At 44.3% G+C, this 23,173-nt stretch overlaps 2 protein-coding genes across 4 annotated transcripts in view; both read right to left on the reverse strand.

Annotated features, from left to right (window-relative positions):
* The window catches only part of MED1 (mediator complex subunit 1), an 86,094-nt gene that overhangs the window by 39,067 nt on the left and 23,854 nt on the right, over positions 1-23,173 (reverse strand). The window lies entirely within an intron of this gene.
* Positions 1-23,173, reverse strand: part of FBXL20 (F-box and leucine rich repeat protein 20) — a 44,251-nt gene that overhangs the window by 15,648 nt on the left and 5,430 nt on the right. For all 3 annotated transcript variants that reach the window (XR_012831714.1, XM_075722600.1, XM_075722602.1), the window contains exons 2-4: positions 11,313-11,374; positions 4,046-4,100; positions 1,621-1,695 (exon numbers count right to left, since the gene is read on the reverse strand). Coding sequence is in view for 2 of the 3 variants with exons in the window: in XM_075722600.1 (XP_075578715.1) it covers positions 1,621-1,695; positions 4,046-4,100; positions 11,313-11,374 (192 nt within the window). In the remaining variant the exon portion in view is untranslated. The remainder of the gene's footprint in view (positions 1-1,620; positions 1,696-4,045; positions 4,101-11,312; positions 11,375-23,173) is intronic.

The following is a 23,173-nucleotide window of genomic DNA, read 5'->3' on the forward strand; positions in this document are numbered from 1 at the left end:
TCTCTGCACGAGCTTCTGGTGACATCTGGCCACTTGCTTTCGGGGCCACAGGAGCAGCTCTGGAGCGGCAGCGTGCTGCTCAACGCTGCCCTGGCCGCAGGCCCACAGAGACTGCGGCTCAACCCGCGCAGCCGCGTGGAAGGGCTAGAAAATCTGAAAAGTCCGTTTTTGAAACTCCCCTAGCAAGCCGATGAATTCATATGCTTGAATTAGAGGATTCAAACACGTTTGTATATAGAATTGACATCAACTGATGGATTTACATTCCTTTAAAGCAAACAACGTTTAGGACATCAGAAAGTCTAGCAGGTACTTTCAGGTGAGGTGCAACATATTCAAGCATTTTGTTTTAAAAGGGGAAGTCCGTGCTTATGCAAGAACATGTATTTGATGTATAGAGCGGTGCTAGAGAACAAAGAGACATTAAAACCATGCAAAAACCACTCAAGAATGCAAAGAGCCTAGTTTGTATTCACAGCACTCCTGCCTCCCTCCCTCCTCCACAGACCAGCGACAGCAGCAAGGCTGAGCAGCTCTGTCCACGTTTCCCGCTACCTCCACAGACCAGGCACCACGGATAACTTTGCTCTACCTCCGTGAAAGTAAATAATTACACGGGCCCAGAACTTTCAAGGCACGTTAAGAGATAAAATATTTATTATCAAGAACAAAAATCACACCATTTACTTCCTTCAAGTCTCAGGCCACTTGGACCGCTGCAAGCACGCAGAGTCACAGTATCACAGGCCTGTTCCTTTATCTGCGCGTCTCAGCTGCTTAGCTACACAGCTGGCAGAAGGAGATTATTTTAACTCTTTCCTCCACAACGTGTGTATTTCCCACCAGTTCCCGCAAGGTGTGAGTCTGCAGTCATCATCCGGCTTATGCCTCCGTCTACAATGAGTTAAAATGATACAACTCCCTAGCTCCCTCCTCCAACATGTTTTAAAGAGGATATAACATCCTGATAAGAAACTTAAGGGTTGTTTTTTTCCCTCGTCCCTTTTCCTGATTAATGCAATTTTAAGAACAGCACGACAACAGCATCCGTTCCTATCAGCGCCGAGTAGCCCGCATCTAACAGATTTAGAACAGCTACAATGAAGCATTTCCAAAGCTGCATCTTTTAGGAACAATTTTGACCTTGCCCCCCTGAGTCATCTTCACTTACGTTTCAATTTTTGATATGAAAAGACAGACAGGAAAGGACAGACATATTGCAGGCCATGTTTCAAAAGACAGTCAGTCTTAATGGCGTAAGTCAGTGCTGTGTTAACATTTCAGCGAAAGGAAAAAGTAGCCTAAATTCTGCTATACAGAAGCAGCAGTCTTCCACAAGAACATACCTATTCTACTTATTTTTGTTTTCAGAACACACACAAAAATACTTTCCTTCTATTACTACCTTTAAGTACTGATACAGATATCTAATTCTGTCCATTTTCAAAAGCTGAATGGATTGCCAAGGCTTTAAAGACTCCCTGAAGCTAAGAAGAACTGAAATTAATGGTTCCTATCTCTAGGGAAGGTAAAAAGGGTTACGCTGGGAGTATTAAGCCATTCTAGGCTGTAATTACATTTTTAACAAGAAAAATGGGTTTGTATGTCATTTAATTATACCTGAATATCCGTCTGGAAATTAAACAGGTCAATTCGCTGCCAGTTACTGCCATCCAGGGCCAGAACATTCCATGCCTTTATTGGGGAAAAAAATGTAAATGTGTTGTTAATATGAAGAAAAAAAAAAAAAACAACAAACCACCAACCAAAACCAAAAAAAAACCCCCCACATGCCAGTGAGGACCTAGTTACAATTTGGTCCTTTCAGAAACAACATTCCGTCTCAGATGTAAAAGCAACAAGTAATTACAGCCAACCGTGCAGTTACCAGAATCGCCTGCTCGGAGAGGAGTGCCCTCAGCTACACGGCCCGCTCCGGGCAAGCCCCCAAAGCGGGCAAGCCCCCAAAGCGGGCAAGCCCCCAAAGCGGGCAAGCCCGCGGTGCCCAGCCACTTCTGCTCCCACGGGAGGCACGGGTGCTGAGCCCACGGCACCAGGCAGCGCTGGAGCGTGGGCGTCTTCGCAGTCCTGGCTGGAATCTCAGTCCCCTCCGCAGCATCACCGGCTAAACCAACGCCTTTGGAGGACGCTAGCGGGACCAACATGAAGGATACCAGGACACGGGCGAGCCCCAGGGGAGACCCTACACCAGGCATCTACGCTGACAAGAGAAGCGCAGCTTGCCTGAGGGCGTGGAGGACTATGCGGCGAGATCCCATACGTGGTGGGAGAGGCCATCACCTTGCACACCCCTCTCTCTTGCCTCCAGCAGAAAGAGATGTTCAAGGGGGTGCTGCATCCCACCGATGGAGAAATTCAAAGCTTTGCAAGCTGTCCAGATAAAGCATCCAGCTCTTACCTGAGAACTATGCACCACTGCCAGAGGGACAGTGTTTACTACCACTGACTTAAGTGTTTGGTTTGGTTTTTTTAAACAAACCAACAAAATCTCATGTGGTTCATGCTACAAATGAGAACCAGGAACTGAAAGTTAGCAATTCTGCCCTTAATGAATGAAAAAGGTTGTCAACACAGTACTATACTTGAAGCTTTAATTACATAATCAAAGTAAACAACCAGATCTCATAATAACCATGAGTCCATCATTATGAAAGAGTGCATGTATATGTATGCAGGCATATTTTTATACTACATCTATTACATGCACTAACCTACATCTCCATCCCAATATCCTAGTTCTTGTGCAAGCCACGTATAGACTTAGAACAGCTGACAGAACTGTGGCATTAATCGATGTTCTGCATTTTAAATCTCATCGCTGATATCTGTTTTAAGGTCTAGTTATCGCCATGATAAAAGTAATAGCTCCAGTGGAAAAGAAATGCATCAGTAGATGCAAGTTATAAACACAGCATATTTTAATGTGCAATGTAGGCAACATTACATTGCCTTTCTGTAGCTCCATGCAGATACTTCAGTCCTTTACAATACGTGCTGTGTCACATAATGAATAATATGTTCTCTGATGCCCCGCGGACTGTGTACAGGAGCAAGGGACAAAAATGGAAGTACACCTTGACATTGGCAAGTATCTTCTTTTGACAGCCCATTTTGGTCAATATTGTTCTGCTGGAGAAGTGAATTTCAGCTGGAAGATCTTTCACTAGAAGACCTATGTCATTCAGAAAACTTGGGATGATAACCGTAATGCCTAGGCATCACACAGGATATTTTCAATGCAATTAAAAATGTTTAAGCATGGTCTTTTTTATTCTTATGTACTCTGAATAATGAAACAAGTTATGGCTCAAGTTTGAACCCAGGATTGATCGGTTTTCTACGGGTGCCACTCAGCACCAGCTCAGCCAGTACGGTGAACGCACCACTACAAACACCGTCCCGTGTAACCCACTTCCCTCTCCTGCTGTAGTAACGCTTCCTCCGTGTGTCTTAGATACCGGCAGGATAAAGTATCTGAACAAATCTGGTAGCTCTAATAACTGGTCCTGCAGTTGGAGGATTTTTCCAAGCGAATAATCCAAGCTGGATTTCATTAGCTGAAGCCCACAAAAACTATGAGCTACTTACGCTTACTTCAACTACATCCAAGTAGGAAAGTAAACTTTCATTGATTGCGCTGCATCTTTGTGAATCAAAACTTCTATATCCCCACCAAAACCCCCAAGATGCCATTTTAGACTCATCCAAGCTTAGTATTTTCATCAGCACAGGCCTCCTGTACAAACCCAGGCTGGCTGGAGAGTTCTTGGGCAAAAAGTCAGCAACAGGGCCCGGGACACTGGCAAAGCGGTATTCAGGCTTTGAGCCCCCCTTCACTGGTGCCGTCAGAAGTTTCTGGTATCACGGCGTTAATACGGGACGCTAAATAACAATAGTTGAGTTGCACAAAGCTCCCTGGTACAAATCCTCCCGGTTTGACATGCTAGGGAAGGCTGGAGCGAGTGGATTGTCACCCAAATCCAATCAACTGTTAAAATCCACCAGCAAGGAGGAAGGTTCTTACCCTGGAAACTTGAGCACAACGACACAGAGTGACCACATCCAGGAAAGAGAAAATTCTGTAACAGGAATAAAAGACACCTTATTGGTTATCTACATTTAAAACAAAGAGAACATGGAAAACAAAGGGAGGAAGAAAAAAAAAAAAAAAAAAAAAGACTGGAGACAGCAAAACTTCTTTGTAATTCAGTTGAAAGCTGAACTGTGAAAAGAAGCGCAGACCTAGCAGTTAACAAGTGAAAGCAAAACACAGATACTGAGCCACTGTGAAATATTAATCTCACACCTCGTAGTATTTACTGACAGTAAACCGAACGATTATTTATCAAAACAGACGCTTACAGATATCACGTAGCTTAACAGTCAGCTATTCAGCTAAGTCAGGACATGGCAGAACAGTCACGCTGGGCTGGTTTGGCTCCTACTCGACGCAGGAGCATCGCTGTGCCCAGCGCCTCCGTTCAACAAAAACAACATCTTTAGCAACAGCTCTCCAAAAGCGGGAGTGTAATAATTAACAGTTAATAGATCAAAGCAACACGACAGCCTGATTTCAGCGCGTGGATTATTTCTTTTCTTTTTACACAGCTGTGCTAAATACGAAGTGTTGTTAGCGCAGAGGCCGGAGGAGTATTTTGCTCTGCAATACTGCAAAGCAACTTGCACAGCCAGATGATTTGTTCCGATGGTGTCGGTACAGTGTCTAGGAGAGACTCATTTAGGATTAAGCCGATGCGGTCACTCCTCTGTGGTATGTCATTCGTCTGCCAGGGCACACCCAAGTGTTCAGGCCAACACCCTGGTGTTGCTGTCCTGTTTGTTGGGATAAAGGAATTAGACAGTAACACTTTGCAATGCTATACTGGGCTAAGACATCCATGCTTTTATCTCAGGCATATACACCCCTGCCTGTGAATGCAGGAAGTACCAAGCCCATTTAAAGCTCCCAAACCTGTACCGGTATATCAATATGGTTATTTTATGGTTTATGGTTATTCAAACAATCGCACGCCACAAAACCAGAGAGGGTCAAGTGGACAGCAGAAGGATAATAAGGTCTCATTCTCTTTGATAGCGATTATAAAACCGTAGGATGAAATGTTTTTGCAAAGTTAACACAAGTGTTTGACTACAAGAGAACGCTTGCACATATGCTTTAATATTTTAAATTTGAAGACCACCAGAAAGAGAAGGCAAATGTTATCAGACGCAAGTGTTAAAGGTACGGGGCACGCAATTTTGTTCCAAGCTATACACTATTTTATAAAATACTCTTGTCAGATCAAGTACGGTTGTCCAGGAGAAATTCGGAGAACAAAACAAAACTCCACTGCTCCAAAACTCTCCAGACTTTCTCAAGAGAACAGCGTATGCCCAGATTAGCAATTGTTTGGATACCTGCAACACTTGAGTCATCTCCCCACAAGACTGTGGGCTTGGAGGGGGCCGTATGTAAGCTTTCCTATATTCTCAGCAGACCTGCCTGTGCTGGAAGAGACTCAGAAATGAGAAGATGTTGCTGGCAGCGTGTTCTTTTTGTGTGACTTAGAAACTTAACAAACACCCTGTACTAACTTGTTACTGAAACTCTCATAAAACCGAGAAAGCTGTGTGATGTGCTCATCTCCCCAGATAAGTACAAAGAATACATTTGAATAAATAGCACAGATACCGATAAAGCTGGGGGAAGAGGGCTGAACGAACAAACATGTGCATCACAGACTGCACTCTGTCCTAGAGATAAACGGTGAGGGGTTATCCAGGCTTTTGCTACTGACACCCGGTTTTGTACGCACGTCAATACGCACCGCACACCTTCGCGGACACCCATGTATTTGTACACTGTTATATACAAGCAGCTAATCCCGGATTTTCAAACTTTAGGAGAGGGCACAAGCAAGACCGAGATGATATGATACAACCACTGCATGACCAAGCTTTCTTCACTAGCAGGTATTTGAAAAGCACTTTAGAAACATCAGTGTTGGTGGAAGAAGAGAAAAGGATGTTACTGACAGAGGATGAATGCAGTTTATTTATCAAAACACAGATGCTTACAGGTATCACATAGCTTAACAGTCAAACATTCAATTAAGTCAGGATATAGCAGAATAAACAGCCACACGCTCTCCTGTCTATACTGCCCAAAGATACTCACAGATTCAAGGCGTTTGGTTCAAGATACTTCTCATCTGTTCCTTATGCACCTCATCACGAGACAAAATTTACAGTGACGTGCTGAGATATATGCAGTTAAGAGGTCCGGAAAAGAGCTAATATGCACTTTACCGTAACATTGTTTTGGGAACCCACTCTGGATTTCAGAAGCAGTTCCATACTCGCCTTCATCTGCTTATAGACAAGTCCTCCCCTTGAATTCAATGTCATTTATTCACGCATGCATGTGAGCACTGAGGATTTATTTTAGCACAATGTCAATGTGCTACAACAATACAAGGAAAGCCTAGGGAAATGATAAAAGCTAGGGAAAATTCTTCCTTTTCCCCTAGATCCCCATCATAGGAGCAAAAAGATATCAAACTCCATGGGAACAGCGGCTAGGTCAATAACTACGCAAGCTTTCTATATTTTCATTAAAATTGCTTTCTCCGTCGAAATCCCAGGCTATTAATAACCACCTCATCCCCCTATCAGGGCTATTAGGTCTTGGCCAAATTCTTTTCTACTTCCTGCTCCTCCCTTCCCAGTCTACCCACACAGTAAAAGGGTTGTCAACACGGCAAACACGCTTGCCCCTCTCACCTCTGAGGTTAACATTGCTGAGCTTCGCCACGAGTTCCCTTGCTGTCTAACTCAGGGACTTTGGCTCCCAAAAGCTTAAGAGCCATTTTCCAGTGTTTTCTGAACCGCTCTTGCGTTTGTTCAGGAATATTAGCCAGTGACTCAGCAGAATCAGCCTGCAAAAATTACTCTTTCAGCAGCCGGTACTACTGCGTCGTGCATTTTGGTCATTTCAGAATTGGCTCCAACTGCAACCCTTCGCATGAACCGGAGAGAACCGCAGGAGCACAGTTAAAATCTTGCAGGCACAATGACCCAAGCTAAGTTTTCCAATGCAGCCCTGAGGGCCAGGCTTTTTCTTCTCCAAGGGGCTGTTGGGGAACATTTAAAAAAAACAAAACCAGAAACCCACAAGCTTCCCACATGGCTAAGCAATGATTGAGCAGACATTGTCTTCCAACAGGAATACAGTACAGGTCATAAATGCTGGGTCTCTTTTCAGCAGTCTGCACAATATAAAATAAAGCAAAGGTAATCTATATGTTCACTTGAAATAATATGCATTCTTGTTATTACCCTACGGCTCAATTAAAACTGGAATTGACAATGAGGAAACATACTGGGCTGACAGGAAATTTGGATGCGACTTAGCTCGTCAGCTCCAGCCCGTCTCTCAGTAAGAGGGACAATTCCTCCTGGAATTGTCCCAAAGCACCAAATCCTTAGAAAATACCTGCTGCTCTGGTCAGATTCAGCTCATCTGGTGAAAGAAAGCAGAGAAGAGTAAGTAGCAGCAGGCTGAACCGTATTACTTGAATAATGGCTTTCCTCATCCTGCCTGAATAGATCAAAAGGCACATATAGCTGGGATGTTTATTTTTACATCCAACACACAGGATTTCTGCTTTGCTCACAGCTGACTGCTATACTCTTACATTGGTCTTTTTACTCTTCAGAGTTGACAGTAAGAAAATAATCCACACCAAGAACTTTATCATCAAACAGTGATCACAGGTGAAGGCAGACTGAGTATTCCAAACAGGAATTAAAACAAGTCTGGCATTGCAGCAGATTAAATTATTTCCCTGCAAATTAACTCACTATGTTTAGGGCTTTGCCTGAACAGTCCAGCACCAGACAATTTAGCTAAAACACACTGCAGTTAGAGCATTTTTCAGGTTTCAACCTCTTAATCCACTCAGGGTTTTCTAGGACTCCTCACTTTCCCACTGCCACTCTAATTAGATTAGGGTCAAGACTCTACTGAAATCCCTGGATGCTTCGAGCTTTGAGGTGAGCTAGCTTAGACCTTTAGCCTTCTAAAATTATCAACACCAATTCATGTCAGTGACCCACCATTCAAGTTAAATTTCGCTCCACGCTCATTTTATGCCGATAGGCAGGCCAGGAGGAGAGAAACGACAACTTTGCTGCCAACTCACCAGCACCTCACGTGCTCTGTCACTTCCTTGTCCCAAGCAGAACTCAAGCTCCCGAGGAATAAATCAACACGGGGCTTGAAGGTCAGGCAGCAAAGCCAGTGCCAGTGACTGGATGTGCTGGAAATGGGCTAGCAGGCAGCAGGAGGCGGCACGGAGTAAAAGCCGCTTACACCAGGAGAGAACTGAAAACCACTTGACCTGCCCATGAACCAATAAGGAAAAGACGAATTCCCGCAGCCCGGTCCCCTTCACCCTGCCAAGCGTAAGCTGTTTAGCAGCCCCGCGTCACGCCGAGAGTAAACCTTCTTCAGGAAACCAGCAGAGACCACCACTGCCACAGAAAATCCAGGCTCGTGGTTGGGGTTTGGCTTCCAGACAAGAAGCGCCTGGCAGGCAGCCCTCAAAGAATGAATGCACCTTTTCAACAGGGCGTCACGAACGCCAGCACCGGGAACCAGGGACACGATGCCCCTTTGGGGAAACGACCGCAGCCAGAGCCGACGTGGACCACAATTCACCGTTCAGAGTCACCGAGCCAGATGCTGCCCAAAGAGGAGCTGAGAGCAGCAAAGGAACGAGGACGGTGACCAGAATTCCACTTTTTGCTGGTTTGGCTCATTTTTAACTGTGTAAAGGTATATTCACGTATAAAGGTGTAAGCTCCTAGAAACTCAGCTGGCAGGAGGCAAAGCTGAAGCAGGTACACAGCAGTATCGGGACAAGGATTTGTGACCCATCAGCTGATTTCTCTACCCACGTGCTGCAGGACAGCTGTGTTTATCTGCTCCCGGAGAAATGCAGGACAAACATCACTGCTACCAGCATCGTGGTAGGGCAGAACATGACAGCTGAAGCTCGGACATGTTTAAAGGAGATATTTCTGAGGACAGCCCTCCAGAGCGCTTTACACCTCCACCCCATCCTCCCAGACAAAAGCGTTACTGGAGCTGCACATTTCTGTATCTTGGAGTGTGACAAAGGCTGCTGTTCACCCCTTCCATACCCTCCTACTCTTTATTTTGCTTAAGTACAGCTTTCCACTTTGCAGCCACATACATGAGACATCAATGCCATCTGCAGAATGAACAAACCAGAGAACAAGACATTACACAGTAGCGCTGCTTAAACACATAAGTCTTTGTCTTGTAGACAGTGACACTCATTTACAGGAGATTCCTGCAGATAAATCCATCCAAGTTTCTCTTTCAAAGGCTGCACTGTCAATCCACACTAATTAATTTTCACAGTATGCTAACAGTGAATTCCAACTCTCCAAACCATTACTTATGAACTTTAACATTTATAAACTTCGTCTCTCAATTTCTTCTAGGTTCCACACAATCCTGAACACTTGCTCTGTTCTACAGCAGGTCAGGATGATTAGTGATATCGAGACACAAAAGACAAAAAACATTTCCACAGGGCAGAAGCATGCGTACTGCTGAGAGCTCGGCCACACTGTGGCTTGTACTGACGAAGTTCCCCGCTTGGTGCAGGACCTTCGCTCCTACTTGCCACGAATCCTTCTCCAATTGTCTTGTAACGTTCCTCAACACCAGCTACCTCCTACGGCCCAAGACGTGCTTACTGGTCCCACTCAGGATCATTCCAATTAAATTCCACCCCCCAAACTTTTCCTCCCGATCAGATTCCCTGCTTTCCCTATGCTACATTAACTCCTTGCCTCGCATGTCAGGGCTCTTCAGCACCTGCCCCCCAGCCTACCTGTGTCTTGTCACCTTACCACAAAGGCAAATCCTGTTTCTGTTGCACCTGCAATACCAGTAACCTACTTGCTCCCATCAGAAAAAGAATCCTCACTCAGGAAATCCAGAGAGGTATTTTTCTCACTCTTCAAATTCCCCTTTTGCTGCAACACATCCATGCCAATAGCTCAGAGCAAGTGCTGGGTGAAGACAACTGCCGCCACCTGCAAAAAACTGCACAAACTCATCTGGGAGAGGGCATCCCATCGTTTGTTGTTCCACCCCACTCCTCCCACACGCTGCTCGTCTCTCCCAGCTACCTGATGGTGGTTTTTACACAGCGATCTCTGTACGGCATGGACAATGATTTGCCTGTACACCAGGCTCAAAAACCAAATACCCACATTATTAGCAAGGAAGGCTTTAGAAGCCATACAACTTGGTTTTGGATGAATAATACTGGAATAAAAGAAACCGATCAGACTGAAGATACCATTACAGAGAACAGAGGAGACAGTACAGTCAAAAGAAAAAAGAGAGTCAGACTTTTTTTCTATTCATTTTATTTCACAAGTGAGCTAGAAGCAGTTTCCTGTGCCAGAGCTCCTCTCCCCAGACTTTTTATTGCCATTAAACGTTGACAGTACTACACAGTTTCTTGCAGTGTAAGAATTTTGTTCGTGTTAATAATTCAAGCTGTCACCTGCAATTGCCTTCACCATTTGCCATCTAGCATCTCAGCTTAAAGCACCGAGGAACACGACTTTACTTCAAGATGCTGAACTGCGACAACTGAGGTACGATCACACGCACATCATCGCGCTACTCCTGCGCTGGGGAAGGCAAACTTAAAAGGTACGTATGTTGTGTGCGTGTGGAAGGGCAGCACAGGGAGAGGGCAGAGCTGCCTATCGAGATCCCCAAAGTCTGATCTGTTTGATCTTTGCCAACAGGATCATCCTGCCAGGTGCTGAACATCTGGCTCTTATTGACGAGGAACAGGACAGTCTGCTCAAGCGTAAGCGGAGCGGAGGAACTAACTTTTTTTAAAATGGAACGCTTTAGAGAGAGGTAGAATCCTACTCTACGCACTAGCCTATACTTACCATTTATTCTCATTAAGGACTTCAGTCCTACAGTTCTTCCATCTACAAAACAGGCAACCAGCAAATCAATTTCACATTTTAAAAACCAAAACCTAATAATATTTAGCATAAACTGCTGCCGATGCAGACCTTTGATCTGCTTCAGTTTGTCTGTGGCTTTATAAGTGACCCAATCCGAGCTCATGATTTATGAGCGTACCAGCAAAATCAGCTACTGGCTGCAAATAACAATACACAACGCAGACTCCAAGCTTACAAACTGAAAGAAGGCTTACCGAAGCAGCAGCTCTTTTGGAAGTTTTTTGTTGATCACAGCTTCATCATTGTTTGAGAACATCTGTAAACAAAAACAATTTAAACATTTTAGCCATATATTTTCATTAAGGAAACAAAACCTACTTTACTCTAGGAAAGAAGCTGCTGGTTAACAAGGCCATTTCAAGAGAGACATCTGGCCCAATAAATTCTCAAAAGACAAACTTTGTGCTCAAGCTTTCAAACTCCTCGATTGGACCCTAGTTGGATAGACTATTACATCCAATATAGTTTAAAAAATGGTCCAAGACTGCTTTGTGGCTTGATGGATTTAATATAAACTGAGATTTTTAATTTATCTATCAAAGTAAATGATAATTAGGGGGTACTTGTGGGCTGCCACTGACTATAGGAAGGTACCACCTACAGCATTACTACGGGCTTCCATCTGTGTCACAGTTGTGTGAAGGTACACTAAAGCAGAGGCACTTTAAAATCGTAAAGCGTAACTACACATCAAACAAGCATATGGCAAACGGGCTGGAGGGAAGGGCTATGGTAAGAATGATCAAGCAGCCCTAACGTCCAGCAAATGGAGGTTAAAGATGCAGGCGTAGCAGGACTGGTTTCCGTAACAGAAAAGGGCGCAGAGTGCCAGTGGACAGGAGCCTAAAAAAAAAAAAGTATTACAGTGCCCGTATCCTTCTCACAGCAAATTGTTTGAGAGCAGCCCTTAGGAGCTTAGGCGCAAACAGTATTTTTTTTATAAATCACGAAGCATGGTTTAAAGGGAGACGTGATCTTCAGTGCTGCATCAGGAGGAGGGATGATTCTGGGAAAACACTGTGCTCTTCCAAGGCAACGAAGCCAGAGCTGTTTGTCGCATCCCATAAGCTTTTTCATGCAAAGCATTATCATAGTGGCCAACAATTTACAAATCTGAAATGGACTTTTGGACCTGCTAAAATAATCCCACTAGCTGTAAGAGTGAGAGAAGCTTCTCTTTCCTAAGGAGGCCTAAGGAAAACAGACGGCAAAGCCTCATGTGCTTCTTGAGGAATATTTGCATATATTTAAAAGACTTCGTATTGTCTTGCCATGGTGAAAAAACAAACAAACAAACAACCTCCACACACTTATGCCTGTGGGAGGAATGATTAGAGTGATCTGTGAACTCAGACTGCTGAGCAGCGATGCCTCATTCCATTTAGAAGCATGCTTTCAGCATTTCCAAAAGCAAAGGAGGGAACAAGGAGAATGAGCTTTAATTTCATTAATAAATTTTTTCTTTAATCTCCTGGAACAACTGAGAGCTGATCTTCCTGAGCTACATACCTGATAAAAACTGCTGCTGAAATTACAGTCCGAAAAATCAACCGATTCTTATCGGTTGATTAAGTGGTCTGAATCAATTGAGTTGTATGTATGCAAAAGCAAATAAAACCAGCATCAGCTAGGTCACTTAAGTGGCAGAGGATCAGATTAAGAGTTAAAAAAGGAAAGTAAGGTCTTAGTGGCTTATGAAGCTGTACGCTAGGCCTCGCTGACAGACAACAGCTCCTCCAAGCAGCAAATATTCTGTACCCGAGCATCAATCCAGCCCCATCACCCATCAAAGAAGCCATCATAGCTTAACATGAAAAGCTAACGTGCTGCCGCCAAGTAGCTTTTCAATACGCTCCAACCAGTGATAACAGACAGCAGAATAATGCCATCGTTACAAGAGAACACCGAAAACAACGCTTCTACAGGCAAAGTTAAAAGCTGTGTTTCTAAATCACAGTTTGCTTTTTAATTATCTCAAGATACTGAAGCACGATGCTGAAGTGGGACACGAACTCTCCAGCATTCTTTCCCAAAATGTCACACAGAAGAAAAGTGTTGTTTTCCCCCCCACAGATGCTTTTATCACTTCCCACCAGAAGATATCACAAGTTAGCAAGTCCTAAACGGTCCACTAGACAGGCAACTACTCAGCCCATTTTGCAGATAATTAAAATGGAAGTTTTGCCATTTCCCCAGCTAACACAAATTCTGTCAAGTCTGTTCCCTCAGAGGCTGGGGCAGAAGAGCGTCTCCTCAAGTCGAGGACCACGTTCAGACCGGTCACGAACGCTACCTGACGGCTGGCAGGTGACTGCAGTGCCTCAGCGCGTGCGGGCAGACGCTGGCGAGGCTGCGAAAGGCGCTAACGCACGGGCGCGTTCTGGGACTGGATCATCTAATTAGGTGGCTTAGCTGAGCAGTTGGAAAATTAAGGAAATTCTGGAGAAAGCTCTAATGAAGGGGAAATGCAGAGGAATTATTCATGGGAAAATGAGACTGTGATTTTTCTGTCCCCCAGTTACATGAACAATAGTAAACAGGCAGGTCTGTCCCCTTTCCCATTGTTGTCCAGGCCAGAATTTTACATCTGAATCAGCACCTTCCACCCCCCTCACAAAAAAAGGGTGAGAGAAATTAAAGGAGCAAATCAGATAGCAGTAGGAGACTTCCGAAAAGGAACCAGACTAGAAGAGAACAAGCAAGGGGCAGGAAGTATTAAAATAGAGATTCCAGAAGCAGCCAGCCAGCCTTTTCTGTCTCATCTGTATTGGCAACAAGGCTTTGTCTGAATTCAAATTTTCTGTGAGAACGCAGGCAATAGTCACTGCCTGTTGTTAATTGCGACTGTACATCAAGGACACTGACAAACAGCTTTGTGCAAAACACGGGTAACTTCTTGACTTCTGCCCATTACATTGCTCAGTAGAAAAAGCTTACCTTGATTTCAGTGTAGATCAAAGCCTTAAAATTGTTCTTCCGAGGAAGCTATCCTTTGACAAGTACCATACTAAAGAAACGCTTGGGTTTTGTCTTACTAAAAAAGTCCTTGGACTTAAACATGATAGGGCCAAGGCAGGACGTGCTCCATGGGAGAACCTCAGCTCTGGAATTCCCCCTCCACTGGAAGGCTGTGAAGTGCCAGGGTACATCACCAGACCTATTTTCTCAAGCCTGCCTTCAAAACTTGGTGCTCAGATGACAGAGGCTGGGTGAAAACAGGCTGGAGTTGGGATATATGGCTAAGTCATGGCAGCATGTGTAGCTAGGTAAGTATACCAACAGGCATTTTGACTTTCTGGCAAGTCCATACGAGAATAAAACTAGTCTGAAAAAAACCCGTTGGAGGTTATTCTAGACTTCCAGGCTTTTGAAATTACTTCTAGGGATAAAAACTAAGTGACCTAAGTTTGCTTTTCCTAACACATCTCTTAACATCCTTTGATACCAGGTGTTATTCAGTAGAGTAAGTCATTCTTGACAGGATACAGAAAAAACACCTCTCTCTTGCATGTAAATTTTGCAGTCTGTATAAAACACAGAATCTTCCACAACCTTCCACAAAGCATCAAGTTTGCTGCTCTGTGAAGCCACATCCCTTACAAAGAAGAACCAGAAGGGGGAAGAGGATGAAATGCCTCTTGCTCTTCCACCCATCGAGGCGAAGGCAGGCCAGCGGTGCGCTACTCTCTTCTGAAGCGGCCTTTTCTAGCTAGAACAGAAGGGATAAATCTAGAACACACACCATGGAAGCAGATACTAGACTTCAAAACTTGTATTAAATTAGTGTAGGTTGCTATAATCTGCTACAAGGCAAAGGAAAACACGTCCTGCCAAAACACCAGAGCTGGGCAGACTTTATAAGAGAGTGCTGCATTTCCCAGTTACGTTACTATAAATCTCTTAGTGGTCTTCAGAGCAACATCCACAGACAGTGGAAGCGATGACTTCGCTGCCCTGGGCAGCTGGAGCTACGTGATGCCACAGCACACACAGGATTTGGTCGTCGCTCAGTTAGGACGATGCAATTTTCCTACAAATACTGTATTGCCCAGCTCTTCTACCAAAGCTAGGAAATGGGCAGAACCCGCACAGTTTTCCAGGGCGTATGTCGGCTAGCAGTTTTATACTCCACACAGAAAGACATTTTACAATCCATGAGATATTTTGCAAATACAGACTTCAACAGCGCTGCACCTGGAAATACGTCCCCTGTTCCAACAAGGGCTCAAAAGGGAGAACAAACAGGATGCATCCAATTGCAGCCCCGGCGGTCAGCACCAACTTTGCAAACCCAAAGAAACGACACAACGGGGGGACTTAATCCATAAATCAATCCTTTATCTCGCAAACCAATTAAAATGTTAATACACCGTTTACGTTTACTATTCAATAAAAAGAGAACTGTTGCTATTTAGGGCGAGAGGAAATGGCCTCAAGCTGCGTCAGGGGGAGGTTTAGACTGGACATTAGGAAAAATTTCTTCACGGAAGGAGTGGTCAAGCATTGGAACAGGCTGCCCAGAGAGGTGGTGGAGTCCCCACCCCTGGAGGGATTCAAAAAACAGGCAGAGGTGGCACTTGGGGACATGGTTTAGTGGGCATGGGGGTGTTGGGTTGATGTTGGACTGATGATCTTAGAGGTCCTTTCCAACCTTAGTGATTCCTAGTTTTTACTTCCATTAAAAAATAATCCAGCCACCAAGCCAGGAAATATGAAATTATGACTCTCCCCTTAATTGGTTTAGTGGTGGACTTGGTAGTGTTAGGTTACTGGTTGGACTGGATGATCTTCAAGGTCTTTTCCAACCTAAACGGTTCTATGCTTCTATTTGGCTCCCAGTTTAGAAGAGTCTGGTGCATTCAGCATTTGACAGATGCATCCAGAAGGGCCTGGTTTGCCATATTGGGTTTTTTTTTGGGGGGGGTGGGGGTTTGTTTTGTTGGGTTTTTTGTTTGTTTTGGTTTGGTTTTGGGTTTTTTTTTTTGTTTTGTTGTTTTGTTTTGGGGTTTTTTTTGTTTTTTTTTTTTTAAAGAGTAGATGGCCAGAGGAGCTAGCAGCAAGGACAAGGATCACCCAACCTTCAGTCATCCACAGGAACTTGCCAGGTGCCCCCGAATTCCAGCACTCTCCCACACTAACTGAAAGCCCAGAGATTATAACCCAGAAGACAGAAAACTTCACTTCCCAGGATGTATTTATGGGCGCTGCTGTCCTTCTCTCCAGAGCACTGTCACCCAGAAGCATTCAAACCAAGCAAATTTATGAAAACAAATGGACAAAAGCAATCAGAAGATACAGTTCTTACAGCCATACGCTGAAGTCGCTTAGCGCAACGTGTAATTGTCCATTTGTTTTAATAACTCTTTCCTTGCCTTTCAGAATATTAAAAGTTTTGCACACTGGCTCAATTCATCTGGCTGCCCAGTCCCGCAGCAGCCTGCGAGCACTCTGCGCGGGGCTCATAAACAGATTTATCTGCTGCAAGGCACTGCTAACAGCGTAGAAGACAGAGTTGCTATTCAGGCATTGGTCGAGTCAGCCATTCATTACAGGCCACGGCAATCCAAACTGGGTCATCTGTATGACATCAACACGGGATCGAGATGACAGCACTTTGCAGCTGAGCGCGCAGCGGATGACAGCGTATAATTATGAGTGTCCCTGCACAAGAAACACCTACATATGTACTGTACTCATCACACATGCAAAGAGGGACGTGAACAACAGTTGATGCAAGCTCTGCAAGTGAAGCAACTCTTCGCAGGCACGCATTATTTGAGTTAAAATATGAAGTAGAGTATTGCGTCATTATTGCAGCCATTCATTTAGCCTTCGAGCAAGGCTTGCATTGTCATGGCCCAGGCTCCAAAAGCCATACAAGCACAGAGACTCGCCTTGGCTCTCTCCTTCAGGTCCGTACATCAGCTGGTGCCACGCTACCCGTCCTGCCCAGGCTGAACCGATACGGTCAATATTTAGCATTTAAGTGAGGTGTCCACAAGCTGGACTGCTTCAGCTGCTGGGCTCATGGAGAGATCGCACAACTTCTCCCTATTACACGACACAAACGTATGCCACGCTGGCAAATGCTAATACAGAAGGCGGTACAGCCAACACCTACAGCTCCTCTCAGGAAATCCATAATATAAATTTTGTTATATTTTAGAAGCTTCCATCTGAGAAAAAGTTGCTGTATTAATACAGAGCTCTCAATATCAGGCTGATAAGACTTATGCCACAGGAGCAAGTAAAAGCTGCTCCAAGAGCATTTACTCAACAGTTTCTGCAAAATTTAAATCTTTGCCTCCTGACCAGCCACGCTCCCCGTACCCCCAGAAAGTCTCCAGACACACACCGGCACAAAGCTGTCTTTCCCGGCTCACAGAGAGACGGAAGAACTCCACGAGAGCTGCTGCGGACCCCGGCTCGGAGCAGGCTCTTGGCTGCAGAGCTCTTCTGCGGTCGGGGCTGGCAGAGGGAGGGGGCAATGCCTTCCTGTAAATGTCACATCTGGCAATGGTTTTGATTTTATTGTTGGGGAAGGGCTGGAGGGGTGATCCTGTGAGGAACAAAAGTTTTGTTTTTCACTTTTTTGTGTTTGGAAAAATACACTTGAGAAGTTTCCAAATGAGTTATTTCAACATTTGCAGTTTACTGGAAGTAATTAGGAATATTAACGTACAGAATACAAAGCACACTTATTTTACATTACCCTAAATGCTCAGAACCACTCTCTGTAAGCAATTCTTAAGTTACTGGCTGCATTTAAGAGAACAACAGTTTACTCGTCTGACATACCAAAAAGACTTTCCACTAAAACAGCAGCAGGGGCTTTTTTCAATAAAGTGCAGTTTAGACATAAAACCAGACTGCCTCACTTCTACGACAGCAGACACTGAAAAACACCATCAATTTTCCCAACATTTTGTTACGCAGAATTTTGCCCACTAAAGAGACAAGGAGCAGAAAAAGGACCGAGTTGATTTGCAGCATAACACGGGTGGTCTACGATTAAGGCGCATCTCTAAGATATATGAACACTTACACACTCCAAGCAGCTCTGATGCTGGAACTTTGAACCTGAACGGACCAACATATGGTGCTGTGTCCCAGCACTACCAAAATGCTACTTTGCCAACAAACACGAGGGAATTTACTGGCATAAAAAGTTTCAAGGGTGATCACAAGGACTCATTCACTTTCAATTTGACTGCAAAACTTGTTTCTGCATAAAAATGCATGTTGTTACAGTCACCGAGGAGGAAAGGAGCACCACCCCTCCCTGTGCTCTTTTACCCAGGCACAAACACGGCCGTGCACAGAGGCAGGGGTATTCGAGGCCTGTATCGTCCTGAAAAGTACTGAAGAACTTCATAGGAGTATGTTCAGTCGCAGAAAAAACACGCTACCATCAACATTAACAGGATACCAAGTAATTGTCCGTGTTAGTACTTGATGCAAGCTAAACACCGGCGAGCCAGCGGTGTAATACAGCTGCTGCAGACATCAGCTAGGGTGGAAGCACTTACTGCGCTGTCGACAAACACAGCTGGTTTTCAACTGAGACTGCATCTGGCATCGGCACAGGGAGGGGGATGGTTGGTCTTAAAAATATATATATATAAAAAAAAAAAAAATCACACGAGGCTTAACTTCAGAAGCAGCAGCGCCAAAGCCAACAACTGAGCACACAGTGTTAGCCTAGATGCGGACTTTGAACTTGAACACTTTTCTTCTAAAGCGGAAAATATCAAAGCTCAAGGGAGAAGAAGGGATGAAGCTTATTTGGAGATTTACGGAATTAGTGGCTACAAGGCTACCAAAGGCACTCGAATGAATCAGTTGTGACACCGAGACTCACAGTTATCCACCTTAATGTTTACTCAAATGAAAAAGAACATGGGTCTGGCACACCCAACCCCTTGACAACGCAGACTGAAAATCCCAAACAGCCCAAGAAGCACTAGCAAAACGCAGCACGCGCTGCCGTGGCCGAGGACACGATCAGGTTGATGCAGAGAGGGGAAGACAGACAACGGACGTCCGTTTTCAGTACAAAGCCCAACCAACCGAGACACATCCATACAGGTGGGCAGCAGGAAATGAAAACTATAAACGTTTCTGAGAGTAAGTACAAACACAACCAACGAAGTGTTTCTTGTCTCTATATTAAGCAAACTTCATGCAAAACAAATACAGAGTTTAAAAGCAGACCCTCTTAAAAAAAAATCTATTAAATATTAGTAAATATAATTTTAAAATAGTGCAGCTTGTTTACTTGTGTAACGGAAACGGTGTAAGAAAAAATTCTTACAGTAGCCTTACAAAGACAGAAGAAAAGGGTAACCATGCGCCGAGGATGAAATTTTAGCTGTTGTTTAGACCTAGAGCTCACTATCCTTGGTCCACAAGCAAATGCTGGCCAGACCCTCCAGAACTGCTCATAACCACAGGAAATTAAGCAATTAAAACCAAGACAGAAAACAGACTGCAATTACTAGAGAGTAAATAATGCATTCTGGAAACTGGTTTTAAACTAGGAAAGGTGGGGAATCAAGAGTTGCCATCATAAATTAAGGATTACATATGTAGCTGGCATATTTTTGTCAGTTTACAACCCCACCCAATCTGTATCATCGAGACGCTTTGGAGATTAACCTTCAGAGCTATAAAGAATCTTTTGCTATTCTGAGGTGAAAGAAATGAAAACATCTGTGCAAATTTATTCAAAGAGTTTAAATCCTGACGAGTCAGAGATGCCCTGTAAGGTGTTCTTCAGCTCTACAGCTGCTGGCTGACATCCAAAAATCTAGTATTACTGGTAGTATTTATACCACTTTTATCTGCTACGATCCATATGGAGGAGATGAACGAGCCCAGTAGAGAGTCATCGAAACAAGACAAGACACATGCCAAACCTAGCTCATAGCACACACCTCCAATCTAGTAAAAGAAGTTGAGCATAAAACACAAGACAAAAAAAAAAAAAAAAGTGGAATTCACTCTGTATTTCCTTTGGAAGAGCTCAGTGAAGCTTTGAAGTGACTTCTTACAAACACTGTCAATATATACTAACACCTTGCCTCTAGTTCTGTTCATTTTGGGGGAAAAAAAAAAATTCTACTACTGCTACAGGGCTCAGATAACTGAAACATAAACAACATGCACTGAGTATTGGTTCAGAAGCGCTCCTTCTGTACAAGATTTAAGAGGAGCAGGAGTTTAAGCAGGCTGAGCTGCCTTACTGGAGGCAACGAAAAAATTACACTGCAGAGGTAGTCACGCAGAAGCGACAAGTGAAATACAAGGCTCTTCGGAGGACACGATACAAAGCATAAATTGTTTACATCCACAAGCACTTCAGATTTGGCGACTTTTCCTTCTAGCCTTTAGTTACACAAGGACTTTCCTCCCCGCAAAAAACCCCGTCCAGTTTAATCTGTGTTAAATCTTCAAGGAAAATGGCTGGCTGTCGAAAAAAAGCCGCTGCTGTGACAAGCTCCATCGTTAGCAGTCGTGATGCTCCGACGTCCTCCCGCCGCATTTGTGTCAGCAGAACCAGGGAACGCGAAGCGGCCGGCCGCTCTCCTGCCACGCACCGTGCCGCCGGCGCCCTCGCCCAGCCTGGCTCCCAAACCAGGGCTCCGCTCAAACAAAACCGAGACCAAGGAGACCCTGGCCGAAAAGGCCTATTAATAGGCTTAATATTCCTAAAAATAGCTCAATAGGCAATTTACTCGACATACACCATCGGATCACTTCTTCCTCATGTGCTTGTTGCTGCTTTGGAAAAGCTTCAATTTCTGCTGGCGATAAATAGCCGGGGTATGGATGAGCTACCGTTCCGCGCAGCCTGACTCTATTCTGCATTCAGTAACAAAGTTAAATGAATAGCCTTTTTAATTTTTTTTTTTTTTGAATCAGCAACGCTAAAAGCATGAGGCTGAACAAAAAATTAGTAAAGCCCTACAGAAATCAAGCCCAGGATAAAGAAATGCCTGTTGCACGCACCTCTGACGTAGCAGTGTAACGCAGAAACCGGCACGGAGAAGATATTCATCAGGTGATTAATGTGCAAATACACAAGGTCACATTGTTGCATTCAAAAAGTAAAACTTCAAAGTCAGATATGCAGTGCAGGTGAGATACCAGAAGACTATTTCCGATTTAAGAAATACCATTTCAACTGGAAGTACCACATGTGCTACATCCTGTTTTTTTTTTTAAAAAACTAGAAACTGCTGTCAGATACCAAAAGGGCACGCTCATATGCTTTTTGTTCATCTGTTTTATTCTTCTATCCCGGTCTTGGCTGCAAGACAGTTTTCCACAAACAAAGCATCCCACAACTACACCTAAAAGCTCACTGTGTTCATTTTTAAATTGCAATTTAAAAGACCCCACCAGCGCTAGCCATTCTCAGCATGTTAGTTACCCGACTTCTCCCGGCTGACACAGGCTGCAGGAGATACACATCCGAGTAGTTTCCACTGGACAGTCCTGGCAGGGATGCAGGGCAGGACCTGAAGCAGCCTGGTGACAGATTGGGGAGGCAGAAGCTTGCAGTTAATCAGCTTTGTCTTTACCAGAAGTTGTATCTGGTGCTGAATGAAAAACGCTCCCCGAAAATGTCAGCGAGAGCTCGCACGTCCAAGAACTGCGGAGGTCAAAGTTAGTTGGCATTACGCGTTAAATAGAGGGGGCAAGCAGTGAGAAGCAAAAATACCACATACCCTGCCATCAAAGCTGGTTTTCCGCATGTACTTTTTTTAGCTCCATTAAAAACCTCAACATCCCACAAGCCGTCATCTGGGTATTTTATGACCTATTACAGATATTTGACTTAAAACGATGCTACTTTCTCACACACACCCTTCAAAGTTTTAAATACACACTGTTGCCCATAAAAACAACATCCAAGACCAAGAGAAGAATATAAATAAGACAAAGACTTCCTGACTTCACACAGCCTATGGCCACGGACCGTGCTGTAAAACACCCACTATCACTACTCATTTTTTTCTTTAGCCTTTTTAGAAGCTCATTTTAGCAGGGTAGTGGTTTACTACAAATACCCTTTGACTGGATTTTTAAAAATTTATTTAAAGACCCCACAAACTGATATGCTTCAATATTTTCAGGCCAGAAGTGAGATTCCTCTAGCTCTCCAAGTATGTACCAAAGCTCATCACAATTCAAATAAGCTGCTTTGATAAACAAATTTCTTCTAGTTCTGCCTCTCTCCAAAGCCTACGGTTCTACGTTAGCGGTAGTAAGTTTTTTTCACTATCGGGTTTGTATTCAGCTATTACCAAAGAGATGGTGATGGTATTATTGGTATTACTTGGAAATAAAGTCAAGTGACGGTGTCTCAAAAAACCCCTGCCTGAGATGAGGTGTGAAGGGCATCGGGTGCGTTTGCCACACGTAAGAGGATGCTCGATCTGAAAGCACAACTGACGGATCAGCCGGGCGTATACAACCACCAGCCACACAAAGGCTCGGGCCCCTCCACACAGCTTGCAGTTAAGTATTTCATACCATATCAATAAAGCTAAAACATTCATCGGGTTGGCTTTCATAATGGTATGAGTCAAACAAAATACATAGCAAGGTAATCCAACAGAGAAAACAATAATTACCTGATCTATCCCGGCCCCAATTATTAATGGTATCTAAAATAAAATGAGCCATACCCTTGCATACAGGCTCTCTGACTCCCTTCCTGTTACGCAAGCTGCGATGCAAGACCGACACAGCCCAAGCAGTCGAGCACCTCTCCTTGGGAACATGCACAGCCCCTGCACTGTCATTTGCAGTGGCTGCTCCAAGCGAAACCACCCTGGGGAACCCCTGTTTCGGCACCGAGGCGGCGTTCACCTCCGTAACCTGCAAGAAAAGCCCTCACTGTTGCCGTACACAAACAACCCAAACATAATGCATTGCTCTTCACGTAGGTCAGGCCAAATTAGGGACGAGTCCTTATCGGGTGCTGCCCCAGCATTCTTTACTGCACAAGTGTCAGCAAGGGACAGGGGAGGAAATACAGGTTTTC

Source organism: Pelecanus crispus, chromosome 18, assembly GCF_030463565.1.
Source record: "Pelecanus crispus isolate bPelCri1 chromosome 18, bPelCri1.pri, whole genome shotgun sequence".
Classification (NCBI taxonomy): domain Eukaryota; kingdom Metazoa; phylum Chordata; class Aves; order Pelecaniformes; family Pelecanidae; genus Pelecanus; species Pelecanus crispus.